Genomic DNA, 18,619 nt, shown 5'->3' on the forward strand with positions numbered 1-18,619 from the left:
CTTAAATCATACACCAAGGAGCCAAATGGAGGAAATGAAGATAATTGGGATTTTTTTAAAACTTCCTCTCCGAGGGGGATGTGGTAGGGTTATGAACAAACAATACAAAAGACAGGCCACTTAGAAGTGGTCAAGGAGTGAGTGAAGGCCAGCCAAACGTCAGTGGAGCAGGATTCCGAATCGAAGGCCAGCGGGTAAAAGAGCAATGTCTCCCCCACGCCCACCCCCCAAAGTCTGACAGGAAACTCAGTGGACCTGGAGGAGGTCAAGCAGCTCCTTCACGATAAAATGAATTTTCTGTACACACAACGCTCTCTATGAGGTTTTTTCTTTCTTTTTTTTAATTCCAGAAACATGTCTACTTTAACTGTGAAGTCTTCTCTTCTCTTCTTAGATTAAGTGTACTTTATGTAAGTTACCCCAATCACAGACTTATAAAGTCACACAGCCCAAAAAACAATCAGGCCAAAATAACAAGCTCATCAGGGCTTCCCTGGTGGTTCAGCTGGTAAAGAATCTACCTGCAATGCGGGAGACTTGGGTTCAATCCCAGGGTTGGGAAGATCCCCTGGAGAACAGCTATCCACTCCAGTATTCTGGCCTGGAGAATTCCATGGACTGTATAGTCCATAGGGTCGCAAAGAGTCGGACAGGACTGAGTGACTTTCACAACAAGCTAATCAATAATTAACTGGAACTATTGCATAGAGCCTTTTTGAGGTGTCAGCTACAACTATGTCACTGCCATAGGGGGGTTGGTCTATGGAAAACATGGTCGCCTCCTCATCAACTTCACAGTGGTGGTGCAAACTTTACACAGAGAGTATAAAAAGTCACAACCCATCATACACAACCCAATATCGCTGCACGGGCCACCACCATAGGGGACCTGTTTGTGAACCATGGTTCCTCCCAAACCCTCAAGGCCTCACTGTGCCAGCCCGGGAATGGGAACAGGATTGACTCTTGTCACCTATGTACTCCACACACTCAAAGGCACAAATGAGCAAGGAAGTCACGACCTAGAGTCCTGGAAATCCTCTCCAAGGAACAAGGGTCTCTAACTTTAGTAAACATTCCATCAACCCCCTGTGGCTTCCTGTTCCTTGACCAACTCACATTGTTCAAAAGTGGAGCTACTAAACGATTCTGATACAAAGACTCTTTAATTAATAAAAGCCATCTGCCTAATAAAAATGGTTTATATTGAAATATTCACCTACATCCTGCATATGTACATATAGTAAAAATATACATATAAATACAGACACACTTATACAGACGTGCATTTAGAACATATGTATAAATACAACACAATCGTATAACTTGCTATTAATTCAATAAATAATGCCATCAAAGAGGAAGAAAAATCTGTAACTACATGACTTGATTTTTTTTTCTCTATGCCACAAATGTTCCTTTATCATGCTTGCTTTTTGTGACTGTTCAAACTAGTGTGCAGCTCATGAACAAAAGCTGATCAATGAACAAGACAGGCTCCTCAGAAACATGTTAAATAATAAAACAAGAGCAATTTGAAATTAAAATTTTGTTTTCAGTATATACATCAAATGAATAGCCACAATTAAAGTTAACAGCAACTACTTGCTTACTTAATGGCTGTATTTGACTTTAGTGGTAAACTGGTGTCAAGCATCTCTGTCCATCTTGAAGTTTTATAGTTTGAGGTTGCATTTATAGATGGATCAAATCAGAAATAATATCTGGATGGTACATTTCAATGCAAATAAAATATACAGCAATCCATTTGGCAAACACTTTTAAAAACCCGGAAAACACCATCCTCTCCTCTCTGGTGCTATGAAAATGTAAGAGTACCAGGGCCCAAGTGTGATCCGACTCAGCTGACATATGGCTAGGCACAAGTGATAGAGACATGGAACTTGGGACACCTGCCAGCTCTCTAAGCCTTTAGGGCCAAGTTTGGCTCATGGCAGAGGTTGGGTCTTGCCATGCTTGACAGGGTCCTGAATTAGACCAAGATCTATGAAGATTAGTTTGTAACAAAATTGTCATTCTAGAGACTCATTTTTTCAGATTCTCCTTCCTACAGACCACTGAGCTAAGGTTAGCATAAGTAGACATCATGGCACTCAGAGTGATCAATGAAACAATATGGAAAGGCAATAAGAGATGAGCTCCAGAAAGTCAAAAGAAATCTATGGCCCTGAGTCACACACGGGGCTCCCGTGAAACATGCACAATAAGAAAGTAAGGAAATCCTGCCGGGGCCTGTTACTGTGCAGTCACAGTAAGGCTTCTGGTTCCATAAAACAAGGCCCATGGATCCTTCACCCTGATTCTGCATCTGACACTGGATGAGACAGCCGATCCCCCAGTCCTCAGCACTCTGTGCATCTCACCTTCCTGTCCTCAGACTGCCTTCCAAAGCTTCTCACCTTCCACACTAACTACATTCTTCATCCTGCCTCTCTTTGCTGTCCCCTGTCCCTGTGATCGCAACCAGCCATCCTGTCTTTACGTGTGCAGTTGACCTTTCTACAAATGCAATGCTTAATATGAAGGAAAAAGGTGAATAGCAATCAAAGGTTATTAAGCACTTGCTCTGGATCAGACACTGTTTTAAAGAATTTTACATGTTATCCTTTACTTAATTTCCTGTTCTTCTTTTATTATTCCATTTTACAGAGGAGGAGACTGAGGCTTAGAAAGAATACCTGCTCAGGGTCCCATAGCTAGCAGGTGCTGAAGCTGGCAGGCAGTCTGATTTCGGAACACAATCACCTAGTCACAGCACACAGGTGTCCCTTTCAGTTCCTCATCACTTCATAGCACCAGTGTTTGAAATTCCAAAGGGAATAGTGGTTTCTGACTACACGCACTCAACATGCTCATTCAATCATACTTACCCAGATAGGTGAGTTGTCTCAACTGACTGTCGAAGAACCAGTCACAGCCTTGGTCCCGGCCAGGCGATGGAAGAGATGAGAGGGACCGCCCCACATGACTCCCACACCTTATGAGGATGTCAGGGTAAACCCACACGTCTGTGTGCACCAGCAACAGGTAATTTCCAGGAGCAAAGTTGTCAAATGTTGCTGAGTACTTGAAGTGAAAGAAAAGTACAAAAGTGCTTTTTTAGAAAGGAAAAGTCTTGCCAATAAAAGAGTTACAAAGAACAGGATGGAGTAGTTTAGAAACAGGACCATTCACACCAGCTACTTTTCTTGTAGGAAATGGGTTTACTTAAATTTACTGCACAATAAACTCATAACTAGAGCTACAAAAATCATACAATGTGAGGACTGAAAGCTGTAAGGTTCTGTGTGTGTGTGTGTGTGTGTGTGTGTGTGTGTGAATCATTCAATCTTTGTGACCAACTCTTTGTGACCCCATGGTCTGTAACCCACCAGGCTCCTCTATACAAGGAATTCTCCAGGCAAGAATACTGGAGTGGGTTGCCATTCCTTTCTCCAAGGGATCACCTAACCCAGGTATTGAACCTAGGTCTCCTGCAGTGCTGGCAGATTCTTTACCATCTTAAAAATTCCATGGACAGAGAAGCCTGGTGAGCTACAGCCCATGGGGTCGCAAACAGTCGGACATGACTGAGCGACTCACTTTCACTTTACCATCTAAGCCACCAGGGAAGCCTTCTTCTTGTTTAACAATCTAGAGGAGAAAACCAAAGTTCAGATAAGCAAAGTAATTTGTCTCAGGTTAACCAGTGGGAAGAGACAGAGCCATGTCTAGAATTCCCACCCAGTTTCCCCCAAGATTCAAATAGCAGGCATTGGTAGGAGTGCCATTCATTTATAACAGTAACAGCTAACATGGCTGAGCATTCGCCACATGCTCAGGTATTATTCATATCAAGGTATTCAATCCTTGAAAGGCCCTGGGAACTGTTACCAGTGCTGACCCCATTTTATAGATGAGGACACTTGAGGCAGGTGGTGGTTCTGTAAATTTTCCCACATCATGAAGTAGGAGAGTGCTGATCTGGGACAGAAACCCAGGTGTCCACCTTTAGAGTCACCATTCTACTGCCTTCACCTCTCCAGAATGTTCTCATGGGAACCTCAAAGGAAGTGGAGAGAGGTGTGCACCCTTCCTGAGAGCGAAGGTATCATAAAGATTCTACTTTGAAATATTGAGGGCAGGAGGAGAAGGGGGCAGCAGAGGATGAGATAGTTGGATGGCATTAGTGACTCAATGGACATGAGTTTGAGCAAACTCCAGAAGATACTGAAGGACAGGGAAGCCTGGTGTGCTGCATTCCAAGGGGTCACAAAGAGTTGGACTTGACTGAGCAACCGGACAACAACAAAGGGCACGCCTGCCTCCAGCTCCCTAAGAACTACTCTCGTGACCGTTAGGGAGAATGAGTGTGTGATGAGACTGAAAGAAAGAAATGTGCTCAAAAGGAAGAAAAGGAGCTTGAGGGAATCCAATGGACTATTTCAGAAAATGCACCCATTTTCCACATGGTTATTCCTACCATCCCTCCCCTAACCATCTGACTCCTCCAACCTAACAATGGAAAGGACAGACCTTCACGTGCAAGTTACTCTTTGACCACAAGGTGGCAGTGTGTAATGTAAAAATGCCTTGGGAAGATACTGTCTTTCGGCTATGAAACACTTCCCTGGGGTAGGTTGGTTCTTAGCCGGTAACATAAGACTGCAAATCTATAGGATGCTTAGAAGCTGTTTGTCAGTGTATTTATAAAGTTAAATTTTCAGGCAGAATCATGCTGTGTTCAAAGTGAGGTTTAAACAGATTCTACAAGTTTCAAGTTTAAAATTAAAAAAAAATCATATCTCAAATTCAGGTTACATTCATCTGGCAAAAATTCTGCTGCAGTTTGCTTGATCAGCACCAGAAGATGGTAATACCTGCAAACTATTATGTCACAGAAGGAAAGTTGGGCACCCCTGGGGAAAGGAATCTACCAGAGAGCGGATGTCAGGGTTACCTGCAGAGCGCTGCTAGCCCAAGGGTTCTTGAATCGCAGGGAGTAGGTCTCTTGATCCAAGAGCAGGGCCATCCAGCCATAAGGGTTAGACAGTGTGTCATGCACATAACTGACAGTGGTTGTCTTGTTTCTGCTGTCCGTTATGGTTAAATCATGAGAAATGTTCAGGGCATTGGCTCTAGGGAGATTTAAAAGACAAAAGTGGGTGGTAAGTTTTTGTCCATCCTGGATCTAAGGCTCTCCTCTCCCATCAGCTGTAAGCCATCTCCCATTTTCTCCATTATGTCTCCCCAGTGTCTACGGAGGTTTTAGAAGTCACACCATGGGTCAAAATGCCCAGTGGGAGAGTGCTGTTGGACCACGTGTGCACCACTCAGATCTGCAGTGGTCTGTAACACTCAGATCTTAGGCCACTAATCAATGCCACCCTAATGAGTTCATACAGGCTAGGACTAGATATGATTATTTTAACAGAGAAATGTCCATGGTCAGAATATTGCCATGGCCCAGGTTTATCAGCAGAACACACACTACACAGTTATTAGTTATCTCTCTGGGGAGTAGTGGCTGACGCCCGGAGCCTGATATGCCTGGACTCACAGAGTCCACCTCCAGCTGCCCAGCAGGGATGGCCTCAGTAGCTTCCCCAGAGCAAAGAGGACCCTGCGTCCTCTCTTGTGGCCTTACATGATCCCCAGGGCTCACTCAGTGCCAGAGGGATTAGCAGTTTTGCTTCTTAACAAGGACCATGACATTCTGAAGTCAGAGATATTTCCTCTTCTGTATCCTGCCCCTTGGCATGGGACTCTGATAAGATGGGTACTCAAACCATATTTGTTATATGAACAAAAGCTTCCTTGGTGGTTCAGTGGTAGATAATCTGCCTGCAATGTAGAAGACGTGGGTTCGAACCCTGGGTTGGGAAGATCCCCTGGAGGAGGAAATGGTAACCCACTCCCATATTCTTGCCTGGGAAACCTCACGGACCGAGAAGTCTGGCGGGCTACAGTCCACGGGGTTACAGAGTCAGACACAACTTAGCGACTAAACAATAAACAACAACAATATGAACAAAAACTGCATGGAGGAGCTCTCCCCGAAGCAGTTGGTGCCAACTTCCCAATGCACAGAAAAGTTTTCTAGAAGAATGGCATCTCACCATGAGGAAAATGGAGACAGAGTACGGCAAACGTACTGTGAGCATCACAGGCAGAAACAAAGTTTTGGATTTCTACAACTTATTCCCCATAGTTCATCCTAGAAAGTGATTTGTTAAGTCTTTACCAGATCGTAAATACATTTTTCCACCTGCTTAGACCCTAAAAGAAAGTCAAAGTGACAAAAAATTAAAGCAAAAGTTAAAAAAAAACAACAACACATAATATGACTGTCCTTCCCCTTTGGTTTAGTTTTCCTGAGAATCTTCAACTGTGGCATGTTGCTACAGGCAGATAATTAAATTCTCACAGTAGAAGGAAATGAAATGAAGGAGGATGTTGGGTTTTCAAAGTGAGGGGTGGCGTGAGCAAATCAAAAGTCAGTTTACAATTGAGTGGAAATAGTATAAAGAGGAGACTGGTTTTAGTGTTAAATATTTGGGGACTGTTGTTAACTGTGTGTAAATTGGAAGTCTATACGTGCAGGAACTAAGTGTATGAATTTGGGGGACTCACTTACCCTTTGTAAACTTTCTCTGTTTTCAAATGGAGACAACAGTATGTATCTCCTGTAGCAGCTGTGAAACAACGTGATAATCGATATATTCAATAACCATCTCAAGCCCAGTAAGTCTACCTATAGCTCATTGAAGAAAGAACTTCAGATGTACCTGGTTTGCCACTCCATCTAGTTATTTTACTGTCTCAAGGTTTATCCAGGATATTTGGTCATTTAAAAACACGCTCACAGCCTCTCATGAGCTTTAGCCCTGGTGATATAGTATTTGATACATCTTTCTTATAAGACTTCCCTGGTGGTTCAGATGGTAAAGCGTCTGCCTACAATGCGGGAGACCCAGGTTTGACCCCTGAGTCAGGAAAACACCCTGGAGAAGGAAATGGCAACCCACTCCAGTACTCTTGCCTAGAAAATCCCATGGACGGAGGAGCCGGGTAAACTATAGTCTATGGGCTCACAGAGTCGGACACGATTGAACGACTTTCTTTTCTTTCTTTCTTTCTTATAAGACAATGTGTTTGTTTTATCTGTTAATAGATAAAAAGGGATAGAGAATACTCAGGGCATTTGGAATAAAAGAACTACTGTTTCCCAGATGTGCATTCACTGAACCTTTAGAAATCTCGGGGTGGGGACTTCCCTGGGGGTCCAGTGGTTAAGACTGTGCTTCCACCGCAGAGGATGCAAGCTTGATCTCTGATGGGGAAACTGAGATTCTGTATGTGGTGTGGTGAAAAGAAAAAAAAATCTTGAGATGGAGGGGCTTCTTCCTCTCTTTGGGTTTGGCATATGAAGGACCTTTTTTTCCCCCATGTATACCAAGATTTAAATTAGAACTAATGGAAATCTGGGCTCATATTCTTAGAGTGGATATGGGGATCGTTTGTTCTAACATCCAATCCATTATGGGAATTTCCTCCAGATTTTATCTTGTTATTTCTTTCAGTTATGGGGAGTTCACATCCTCAAATTCCTTCTCCATTTATGAAATTGATTCCTCAATTTTTATTTCAGACAAGTTCAAGAAGGCTTAATTTTCTTCCTTGTATTGTCTAGCCACCCCTCCTCAGTCATTATGAAGACATGAGTCCCAGCATCCCAGGATATTATCCAGCACAATTTGGCCCAACTGATATATTTAATAAATGAAGACAGGCTTCTGGGAAATAAATGTAAAACAAATGTGATAAGAAGAGACAAGTTGAAATCCCAAAGAGGCAAATGAGCTGGCCACCATGGGTACCAAGGTCAATATATCAGGTGGAATTTCCCCACAGTCCAGAAAATAATTCCGAGCATTTCAGGTTCTGAAAGTGCAGCCCTTCAGCTTTCACAGAGACACTGGCTCTGGAAAATGAATCACAAGACCAAATTCCAAGAAATACTCACTGATAAATCAGAATTTCCGCTTTAAAATTTGCAGTGAGAAATAAAACTGTCTTTCACATGGTGGGTGCTCAACAAATGTTTCTTGAATGAATAAATAAGTGTTAAGTAGATTAGAACACTTTGGCCGTTGGCTGTTTAGTGATGTTTTGTCCCAGGGAAGTCTATCCAGAAAACAATAGTGTCAGAATACTTCTTGTAAATGTATTAATCAAAAGAGATAACCATTTGATGATGTTATCAGATCTTGATACAGTTCAGTTCAGTTCAGTCGCTCAGTCATGTCCGACTCTTTGCAACCCCATGAATCGCAGCACGCCAGGCCTCCCTGTCCATCACCCACTCCTGGAGTTCACTCAGACTCACATCCATTGAGTCCATGATGCCATCCAGCCATCTCATCCTGGGTTATCCCCTTCTCCTCCTGCCCCCAATCTCTCCCAGCATCAGAGTCTTTTCCAATGAGTCAACTCTTCCCATGAGGTATCCAAAGTACTGGAGTTTCAGCTTTAGCATCATTCCTTCCAAAGAAATCCCAGGGTTGATCTCCTTCAGAATGGACTGGTTGGATCTCCTTGCAGTCCAAGGGACTCGCAACAGTCTTCTCCAACACCACAGTTCAAAAGCATCCATTCTTCAGTGCTCAGCCTTCTTCACAGTCCAACTCTCACATCCATACATGACCACAGGAAAAACCATAGCCTTGACTAGACGGACCTTAGTTGGCAAAGTAATGTCTCTGCTTTTGAATATGCTATCTAGGTTTGTCATAACTTTTCTTCCAAGGAGTAAGTGTCTTTTAATTTCATGGCTGCAGTCACCATCTGCAGTGATTTTGGAGCCCAAAAAAATAAAGTCTGACACTGTTTCCACTGTTTTCCCATCCATTTCCCCTGAAGTGATGGGACCAGATGCCATGATCTTCGTTTTCTGAATGTTGAGCTTTAAGCCAACTTTTTCGCTCTACTCTTTCACTTTCATCCAGAGGCTTTTTAGCTCCTCTTCACTTTCTGCCATAAGGGTGGTGTCATCTGCATATCTGAGGTTATTGATATTTCTCCCGGCAATCTTGATTCCAGCTTTTGCTTTATCCAGCCTGGCATTTCACATGATGTACTCTGCATAGAAGTTAAATAAGCAGAGTGACAATATACAACCTTGATGTACTCCTTTCCCAATTTGGAACCAGTCTGTTTTTCCATGTCCAGTTCTGTTGCTTCTTGACCTGCATACAGATTTCTCAGGAGGCAAGTAAGGTGGTCTCGCAGTTCCATCTCCTTAAGAATTTTCCGCAGTTTGTCATGATCCACACAGTCAAAGGCTTTGGCATAGTAAATAAAGCAGAAGTAGATGTTTTTTCTTGAACTCTTTTTTTCTCAATAATCCAATGGATGTTGGCAATTTGATCTCTGGTTCCCCTGCATTTTCTCAATCCAGCTTGAACACCTGGAATTTCACAGTTCACATACTGTTGAAGCCTTGCTTGGAGAATTTTGAGCATTACTTTGCTAGCGTGTGAGATGAGTGCAATTGTGCAGTAGTTTGATCATTCTTTGGCATTGTCTTTCTTTGGGAAAGTTGGACTATAAAGAAAGCTGAGCACCGAAGAATTGATGCTTTTGAACTCTGGTGTTGGAGAAGACTCTTGAGAGTCCCTTAGACTGCTAGGAGATTCAACCAGTCAATCCTTAAGGAAATCAGTCCTGAATAGTCATTAGAAGGACTGATGCTGAAGCTGAAACTCCAATACTTTGGCTACCTGATGCGAGGAACTGACTCATTGGAAAAGACCCTGATGCTGGGAAAGATTGAAGGCAGGAGGAGAAGGGGACAACAGAGGATGATATGGTTGGATGGCATCAACTGCCTTGATGGACATGAGTCTGAGCAAGCTGCAAGGGTTATGATGGACAGAGAAGCCCAGCATGCTGCAGTCCATGGGGTAGCAAAGAGTCGGACATGACTGAGCGACTGAACTGAACTGAGTGGTCGGAAAACCGCCTCTGCACACATGTAAGCAACTGCACCAACAGTGGGCCTGGCTTAGGAAAATGCGGAGATTTCCTTATGAACTTGGATTTCTTCTATCCAAGTGGAGTGTTCTCAGTTAAACTATTTTTAGATTAGAGTCCTGGTTTTATTTTTAACTATAGAACAAAAGAATTCTATTTGTTCAAATGCATCCATCTGTTCACATTTAATTCCTCTGGTCTATATTTTGTCACTTTCTTTGCCTTACCAACCCATATTTTGTCACTCTTCTCTTAAGACATCATGTTTATTTCCAGAAATACTTCATTCCAGCAGTGTGGCCTCAAGAATCCCCCTGGTCACTTCAATGAGACTTAATTATTTCTTAATTTTCTATCAGTATCACATTTACAAATCAGTTTTAGGATCTAATTTATTCAGATTCCATTATTATAGATCGTAATAGCAATTACCGTAGGAGTCATTTTCAGGCCATACTCCCCAGTTTCGAAAGACCCCTATACACATGACCCTGTTTTCAAATGCTAGCATCAGTTCAGTTCTACTTGTCTTTAGGACTTCTGTAGCTTCTTTTTGATCCCCTTCTTCCAATCAGTATGAGCCATCAGGGAAGCCCAAATCAGTATCCAACCTGATGCTAACTCCTTGATCAACTGGAGAACCAACCACAGCACATTGTGATCCTAAATCATTCTTCCCTCCTCCTTCTTCAGGCACTGCTTGGATTCTCCCAAGCTGCCCCATCTATCCCAACAGAGGTTCATATGGGACACAATTTCACAGGCAGTTGTGGACAGCATGAGCTTTCTTTAGAGCAATACAAGTAGAGAAGGGGGTTATCAAATACTCCTTTATCACAGTTGGTAGTGGAAAGGGTCGCATGGTGCATTCTGAAAATCAAACCCGAATGGGAAAGACCAGTCTTCGAGGAGGCAAGATGCCTTGTCTTGACTGTCACCCTGAGGGCCAAAAATTCGTAGTCAACTCAGCACCCATCCTTCTAGGCCAAATGCCGGTGGTGACAGTGGTGGGCTCTTCTGAAAAGCACCCAAAGAACATTCAGAATAGAAGAATACCATGAAGAGAATTTACCAACCATAATTACGACAATTTTCTCTTGCCCTAAATAGCCACTAATTTCCCCATGCCCTAAATAGCCACCAATCTCCCTCTCTTTACTGTTAATGAAGCAAAGGAGCACACTGAAGTATTTCTAATTTGGAGGAGCCAAGGGAGGCTGCATGGGCCATTAGCAGCAGAGAGCTTCATTACTAGGGGAGGAAGTCTCTCCCTGAACTTCGTGTGGCTTTATGTGCAAGAAATCAGGAGGCAACCAGTCCATTTGAAATGTTAACCCTTACCTTGGTGTCAACAACAGCTCCTGGATACAATCAAAAAGACAAGAAAACTACAAGCTTTTCCTTTTCTATGAGGGAGCATATTTTTATTTTTTTACTCACCAAGCCTGTTTTTAATTCAGGAACATCTTCCTTTAGAAATATAACAGTATCAATTGATAAAACTCCCCAACCCAAGTCCCAAGTTACAATACTAGTTATATCAACAGTTCTATAATTTAGTGCCCAGATACTATGTGGAACTATCGAGTGCATACTGCCCACAGAGGATTTGTTAGGCAATCAACAATACCAATGAGAACAAATATTAACTCCCCGGTTTGTGTTTATCATTAGCTTACTTTTCCTGAGGGTCCATATCTCTGTGTATTAAGACAAACACTTCACTGAGCTCTAAATGCCCTATGTTTGGAACAATTGTGCCCTTATAATTTTGCATCTCCTAAGCCAACACATCATAATAACTAGCCCCAAAGGGTGCCATCGGCATCGCCTGGATATTCATGCTTGCTGATGTTACTCTCATCTTTTACTGCATGAAGAAGACAAAATCAAAATGTTGAGCACAGCCAACAGATTTTAGTGGCATTATTTTTCTCCAGCATCTTTAAAACACACTGGACTCCTAAAAACTCCTTGTCAGAAGCTCTCCATGTCCTTTGTTTTGAAGAGTCTTATTTTTGCATAAGTAGCCCATTCTACGCAGATTGCTAACTAACAGTGCTATCTCCTTGCTTTTGTGGCTTGTAAATAAACTGCCTCTCCCCACTGGTAAATAACAATAACAAACACATTTTTAACAAAAAAAAAAAGACTTCGTCAGAGGATGACTATTCTATCTACTGATCTGCCATCACCCAGTAATATCTAATGTGTATCAATAAAAAGTCTTCTATGTATACTCTTATTGATTGAGAAACAAATATTTCTCCTTCTGAGTAAGAAACCTAAAAAGAGAAAAGAAATCATAACTCTCAGTCTTTGCCCCAAACTTGGAACAATCCTTATATTCACATAAAAAATAGAACAAGTACAGAGATGCAAGCCATGCGATTTAATAATCTTGCATTTCTAAGGACCCCTCGTACACTGTTAGGGCTTCCTGGGGGCTCAGATGGTAAAGAATTTGCCTGCAATGCAGGAGACCCCGGTTTGATCCCTTGGTTGGAAGATCCCCTGGAGAAGAGAATGGCAACCCACTCCAGTATTCTTGCTAGAGAATTCCATGGACAGAGGAGCCTGGCGGGCTACATTCCATAGGGTCACAAAGAGTCAGACACGACTGAACGACTAACATTTTCACTTCACCCACACAGTTAGTGGGAATGTAAGCTGGTGCAGCCACTGTGTAAAACACCACGGAGGTTCCTTAGAAAACTAAAAGTAGAATTATCATATGACCCAGCAATCCCACTGCTGGGCATATATCTGGACAAAATTATAATTCAAAAAAATGCATGCACCCCTCTGTTTATAGCAGCACTATTCACAATAGCCAAGACACGGAAGCAACCTGAATGCCCATTGACAGATGAATGGATACAAATCATTTTTATGGCCAATGGAATACTATTGGGCCATAAAAAGGAATGAAATAATACCATTTGCAGCAACATGGATACAGCTAGAGATTATCATATTAAGTAAACTAAGAAAGAGAAAGACAAATACCATACGATATCACTTAAATGTGGAATCTAAAATATGGCTCAGATGAACTTTTCTATAAAACAGAAATAGATTCGTAGACATAGAGATCAGACTCGTGGTCGCCAAGAGAGCAGAAGGAAAAAGGATGGACTAAAAGTTTTAAGTTGATAGATGTAAGCTATTACATTTAGAATGGATAAACAACAAGGTCCTAATGTGCAGGAAGTGTATCCACTATCCTGTGGTAAACCATAATGGAAAAGAATATTTACAAAAAACATATGTATGTATATAACTGAGTCACCTTGCTATATAGCAGAGATTGGCCCAATATTGTAAATCAACTACACTTCAACAAAAAAATAATAGTCCTTGAATTTCTGGCAGGTATACCCTGACATCATGGGTCCTCCATGATGGAGGATCCAAAGTCATCCTCCACGACTTTGCTGATGTATATTTCTGTGTATCTCTTTTCAGAGTCAGCTAAAGCAATAATAATAATTGATTATCAAGTCCCAAAATCAACCTAGCATCTCCTCAAACATAGTATTTACAGTTTTTGCAATGTACTTGACAAAAATTCTTGCCAGTTACACCTTGATCCTTGAAGAGAAGCAGTAGCTATCTACCCATACTTTAGATACCATTGCATCTCTAGCTTAATCTGTGGGATGAAGCTGGTATGGCTATCTCAGAACGTGAGAATATTATCCTTAGAGCTACACAACCACAAGGTAGACAACTACTTGTCAGGAATATTGAAAAACAATTCCATGCAGGCAGGTAGTTACAAAGCCCACCCTCCCTTTTATACCTATGCATACCTGGTACTGGTAGGACTGACCGACACCTACCCACGAGTTCATCACCAGCCCTTCTTCACAACTCCATGTTCAGTGACATCATGATGTTAGCCTTATCTCAGTCATGTGAGAGTATTTTCACCAAGGAATTAGGCAAATGCTACAAATCAGGCTTTTTATTCTAGTTGTAAAACAGGTACCAGCACACCCCTGGGCCTCTTTATTATTCACGAAATTTAATAACCGTGGAGTATTATTGATGCTATTCCTTGGTTTGGGCTCCATTTATATGTTTCGCTCTTCTTCTATTTTACTTCTGTAACCTCTGCTGCCTAGAGAAGATAAAACTTCTTGGAATTTCCCTGTCTCACATGGGTGTTTTTGGTTTTTTTTTTTTTTTTTGAGAACTGAAAAGATACCATTAGAGATGCTATGCCTACTTATCCCTAGGAAGAGAGCTAGGCGATTGTTAGAGGAAAAGCTAGGCCACAATTTCCATTTGAACTCTTCTTTACTTTTACATTCACAGAGGCAGGGGGTGCCTCATACTCTGAATACTGACACATTAAGAGCAGTTCCATAGGTAAACACTGAATGTAAGCTCTACAGGAGAGGATATTAAGCAAGATCTAAGAATCAAGGTGATCAACAACAACATTAACCTTTTCTTTCCTAGGAGAAATAGGAAGGAAGAAACAGAAAACATTGGGGGCATGAGTGAATCAAAAACTGTCCAGAAAGACTCCAGATTCCACGACTTTCTGGGAGGTTTCTGGATCAGTGCGATGTCTCGTGACTATTGGAAAGTGTTCCCTATCTTTCAAGAATTGGATTAAGTTTCATTTGGACAAACTTAATTCCCTTGCCAGGCATTTGTTTCTCAGAAACATAATCATCTATATTTTATTCTATTAGTAGTAAGTTTATATGTTGTTTTATCAATCATAAATGTAGAGACTTTCAAAAGACAACATTTACTGAGCACTTACTACGTGCCCAACAACGACCCCATGAGTGAAGTAACATTTTGCTCTTTTTACTGTCTTGAGAACTGAAGCAGAAAGAGGTGAAGTAACTTGTCCAGGAAGATACCTAGGAAGTGGTAGAGGGAGGGTGGTTTATGATTTATACCCACAAATGATTCTTAATTACTTCTTTATTCTTCAGCCTTTGAAAAATAATTTCAAACATATGCATATAGCCAGACTTTCTTTTATGTACTTCCTATTAAAACTCAGAAGGACTGGTTGGCTAACCTACAACATCTTGTAAACTCTTTTAATTTCCCCCACATTCGGTTCAGTACATAATTGGAAGACAGATCAAGGCTTGATTTACTGATATTTGAATAAATCTGTGTCAACTGAAGGAGTTGTAGAGTGCTCTAAACCAAAAAAACAAATAATTCCCAGATGGTAATTGTGAAAGTTGGTTCTCATTCTCCCCATCACAATTCTGTGCATCTATACCACCAGGAAAAGAAAATGTTTGCAAATGTATGCAAACTGCTATTTCAGTAGGGGTGGGGTAGGGGTGGAGTTGAGAAGAAATCAGCTGTTAAAATAAATTGTCTGATCAACTGACAGCCCCAGGCAAGCAAAAGCCCAGAAGACATTATGAAAGGATATTCTTGAGTATTTGATGTTTCTAGGAATTTTAGAAATAAAGACTTAGGATAGTATTTTAATCCTGGATCTTCTAAAGAAATGTTAAGTGCTGTGGACTCCTTATAAATAGGTCCTAAGAGAGAAATGGACAATAAGAACATGAGAGGAAAATCTGGGGGAGTCCACAATTTCTTAAATGATATTTATTTATTCAATACTAATTTTATTGAGTCACTTTATGTTCAACATGGTATTGGGTACCGTAAGAAACAAACAAACAAAAAAATCCCACTATCCTTGTCCTACTTACCGTGAATGAGAAGGGAGGGGTGATTTATAAGCTATGTAGGAGCTGTGAGTATTGATTAGAGAAAGCACAGAGAGCCAGCACACAGCAGGGATACAAAGCTGTGCAGAAAGCTCGGGGAAGCTCACCAGAGTAAACTACCTTCATGCTGAGTTCATGGAAGCTGAACCCTATGGATTGAAAAACACAAAAAAGTTGAGTGTGGCTGAGGCTTAAATTTTAGGGAAAGGAGGGCAGAGCATTGAGAAATGATCCTAGAAGTATAACACAAATAGGAGTAGGTCATGAAGGGCCCTTGAGACATTAAAAATGGTAGGCTTTCACTGGGAGGCACTGGGAAGGCCCTGATGAAGTCTCAAGCAAGGGAATGCATGAGTAGCAGGACCAGATCTGATCTACAAAGACTCACAAGTTTAAGGATAGGATCCCAGCAAGGTGGCAAGCTAAGTGGCTGCTGCAGTTAAACAGGTGGGATCTGAGTGTCAAGCTGGACTAGAGAAGTTGGGAAGGAGAGAAGTAATATAACTCAAAAGGGATGTCTTTTTAGGAGATGAAATGGACTGGACATGGTAGGTGATTTCTGTGAGCAGATGAGTCAAGGATAACTCTCATTTCTGGTTTAGGTAATTGCATCGTTTGTCTGAACACCCAGAGGTTCTTAACACCCAATAGGTTCATGGAATAAAGACCTTAAGTTTGGTTTTGACAGGTTGTGTTTGAGATGGCTGCTGAATACTCTAACAGAAATTGAAAGCACTACAGCTCAGTGGAAATACAATGCAAGCCATAAATGCAAATCACAGATAGAGCCTTAAGTTTTATCATAGCCATATTAAAAAATGAAAAAGAAGCAAGCAAAATTAATTTAATAATATATTTAACCCAACATATTCAAAATCTTATCATTCACGATAATCAATATAAACAAATCATTGAGCTATTTTGCATTCCTTTTTTCATACAAAGTCTTAGAAACAAGATGCATAATTTACATTTACAGCACATCTCCATTTGGATGAGCCACATTTCACGTGTTCAGCGGCCACCTGTGGTGAGTGACTACAATATTGGACAGATCCTAAGGGCAGTTGGATAAATCAGTCTGGACTTCCATAAAGCAGCATCAGTGAATGTTAACTGAGGCTATGAAACAGTCCAGATCATTTGGGAAGTGCATAACTTGAAAGCTTCTTAAAGAATCTTAAGGAACACTAGCATTGAAGGGTCAGGAAGAAAAGCTTAGAAAGGAGGCCTAGAAGGAGCACACAATACCCTACTGGTGACGTGATCCTTGTCCCAGGTAAGCATCTCTACGCAGAAGAAATTTAGGATCAATAAACCCAGGGACTGCATGAGCCATTTTGCCATGATGAGGCCTCTGGAGCAAACGGTGCTGACATTTTTCTGAAATGAGGTCTTGGCTTATACTGGTAGAGCTACCACTTCCTGGTCTTATCAGGAAGGATGGGGTTGACAGAAAGAGATTGGTAGAAATAGAATTCAGGAAAGAAATGCTATGCTGAACACCAGTGACCCCTTAAGAAAGCACGTTTTAGAACTTGTGAGTGAGAGAGAACTCACCCAGACTAAACATGTCATTATTTTTAACAAAACAGAACATAGACTCTGCCTTGTAAAGGGTAGGAAATTTTTCTTCACCAAAATATTAATTATTATTGCCAACTTTAAACATTTTTATGCCTTGGTCAACACAATTGTGAGGATGAAGTCAGAGGAAGCTACGAAACCAGAAGTGCCACAAATGTGGGCACCCATCACTCTTGGAAAATGTAGTGAGGGAAGGTTGTCAATGTCAAACATGGAACCTATAGTGAACATGGGCCAGGAGGAGCCTCCGAGGAAGAGATCACACCCCAAGTACTCTGTTGTTAGTTAGGGGGCAGGGGTGCCCCATTCAGGCAGCTGTGCAGACCTCACACCCTACTAAGCACCTGGACTGAGGAGGCAGGAGGGGGCTAAATGTTGAAAGGAAAGAGGGCAGGGTCCATGTGCCACATCAGATCCCCATCAGCAAGCAACCCTAAATGATGGGGACTGTGAGAGCTTTGCAAATCAACTCTTAGGGTGCATGCTCCAGGGAAAACAGCACAGCAAATTAATCCTTTCTCCGTGAAATGCCACAAAGTTTGTATCTACGTGGAATTCAAATTGCTCATTAGCTCTGACATGTTCCTAATGAGGTTATAATGCCCTGGGACAGAGATCAAGTCACTGCACACAAATAACTGGGGATAGAATCTGGAAAGATCAAGTTAGAAAGACCTGAGGGCAGTGCTTCTAAAACTTGAGTATAAATTCCCCAGGGGTCCTGACTCAGGATGTCTATGGTGAGTTTGAGATTCCCTGCATCTAGTCCCAGGTCACACCGATACACTCTGACTAGCAAGGCCTTAGAGATCATCTAACCTAACCATCTCGCCCTAGAGATGAGGACACAGGGCTAAGAGACTCATAACTGGGAGTGTGCTGAGCCTCCCTTGGGCTTGGAGTCATTGAGCATTTGTCCACAAATGCTCTGGAATCAATGATCTGTGATTGTGAATTGATTGATTGTGAATTGATTGATTGTGATTAATTGTGAATCACAATCAATGATCTGTGAATCAACCTGAAAATGTTTAAATAGAAGCCTAGGGAGTAGAGTGACCAACCATCTTGGTTTTCTCGAGACTGAAGGGGTTTCTGGGACATGAGATTTTTTTTATTTTAAAACCAAGGAAATTCCAAACAAACCAAGGCAAGTGTTTTACCCTAGTAGGGATCTTCTGAATCTACTCAGAATATAGTATCAGGATTATTCTCTTTTAGACCTTGTCAGTCCTTGAGTGCTGGGATCATGACTTGCTGCCAAAGCA

At 41.6% G+C, this 18,619-nt stretch overlaps 1 protein-coding gene across 3 annotated transcripts in view; it reads right to left on the bottom strand.

The window, feature by feature from the left end:
- Window positions 1-18,619, bottom strand: part of PKHD1 (PKHD1 ciliary IPT domain containing fibrocystin/polyductin) — a 454,852-nt gene that overhangs the window by 222,606 nt on the left and 213,627 nt on the right. For all 3 annotated transcript variants that reach the window (XM_060403704.1, XM_060403705.1, XM_027959080.3), the window contains exons 49-50: window positions 4,961-5,138; window positions 2,892-3,087 (exon numbers count right to left, since the gene is read on the bottom strand). In XM_060403704.1, coding sequence (XP_060259687.1) covers window positions 2,892-3,087; window positions 4,961-5,138 — 374 coding nt within the window. The remainder of the gene's footprint in view (window positions 1-2,891; window positions 3,088-4,960; window positions 5,139-18,619) is intronic.

This window comes from Ovis aries, chromosome 20 (assembly GCF_016772045.2).
Source record: "Ovis aries strain OAR_USU_Benz2616 breed Rambouillet chromosome 20, ARS-UI_Ramb_v3.0, whole genome shotgun sequence".
Classification (NCBI taxonomy): domain Eukaryota; kingdom Metazoa; phylum Chordata; class Mammalia; order Artiodactyla; family Bovidae; genus Ovis; species Ovis aries.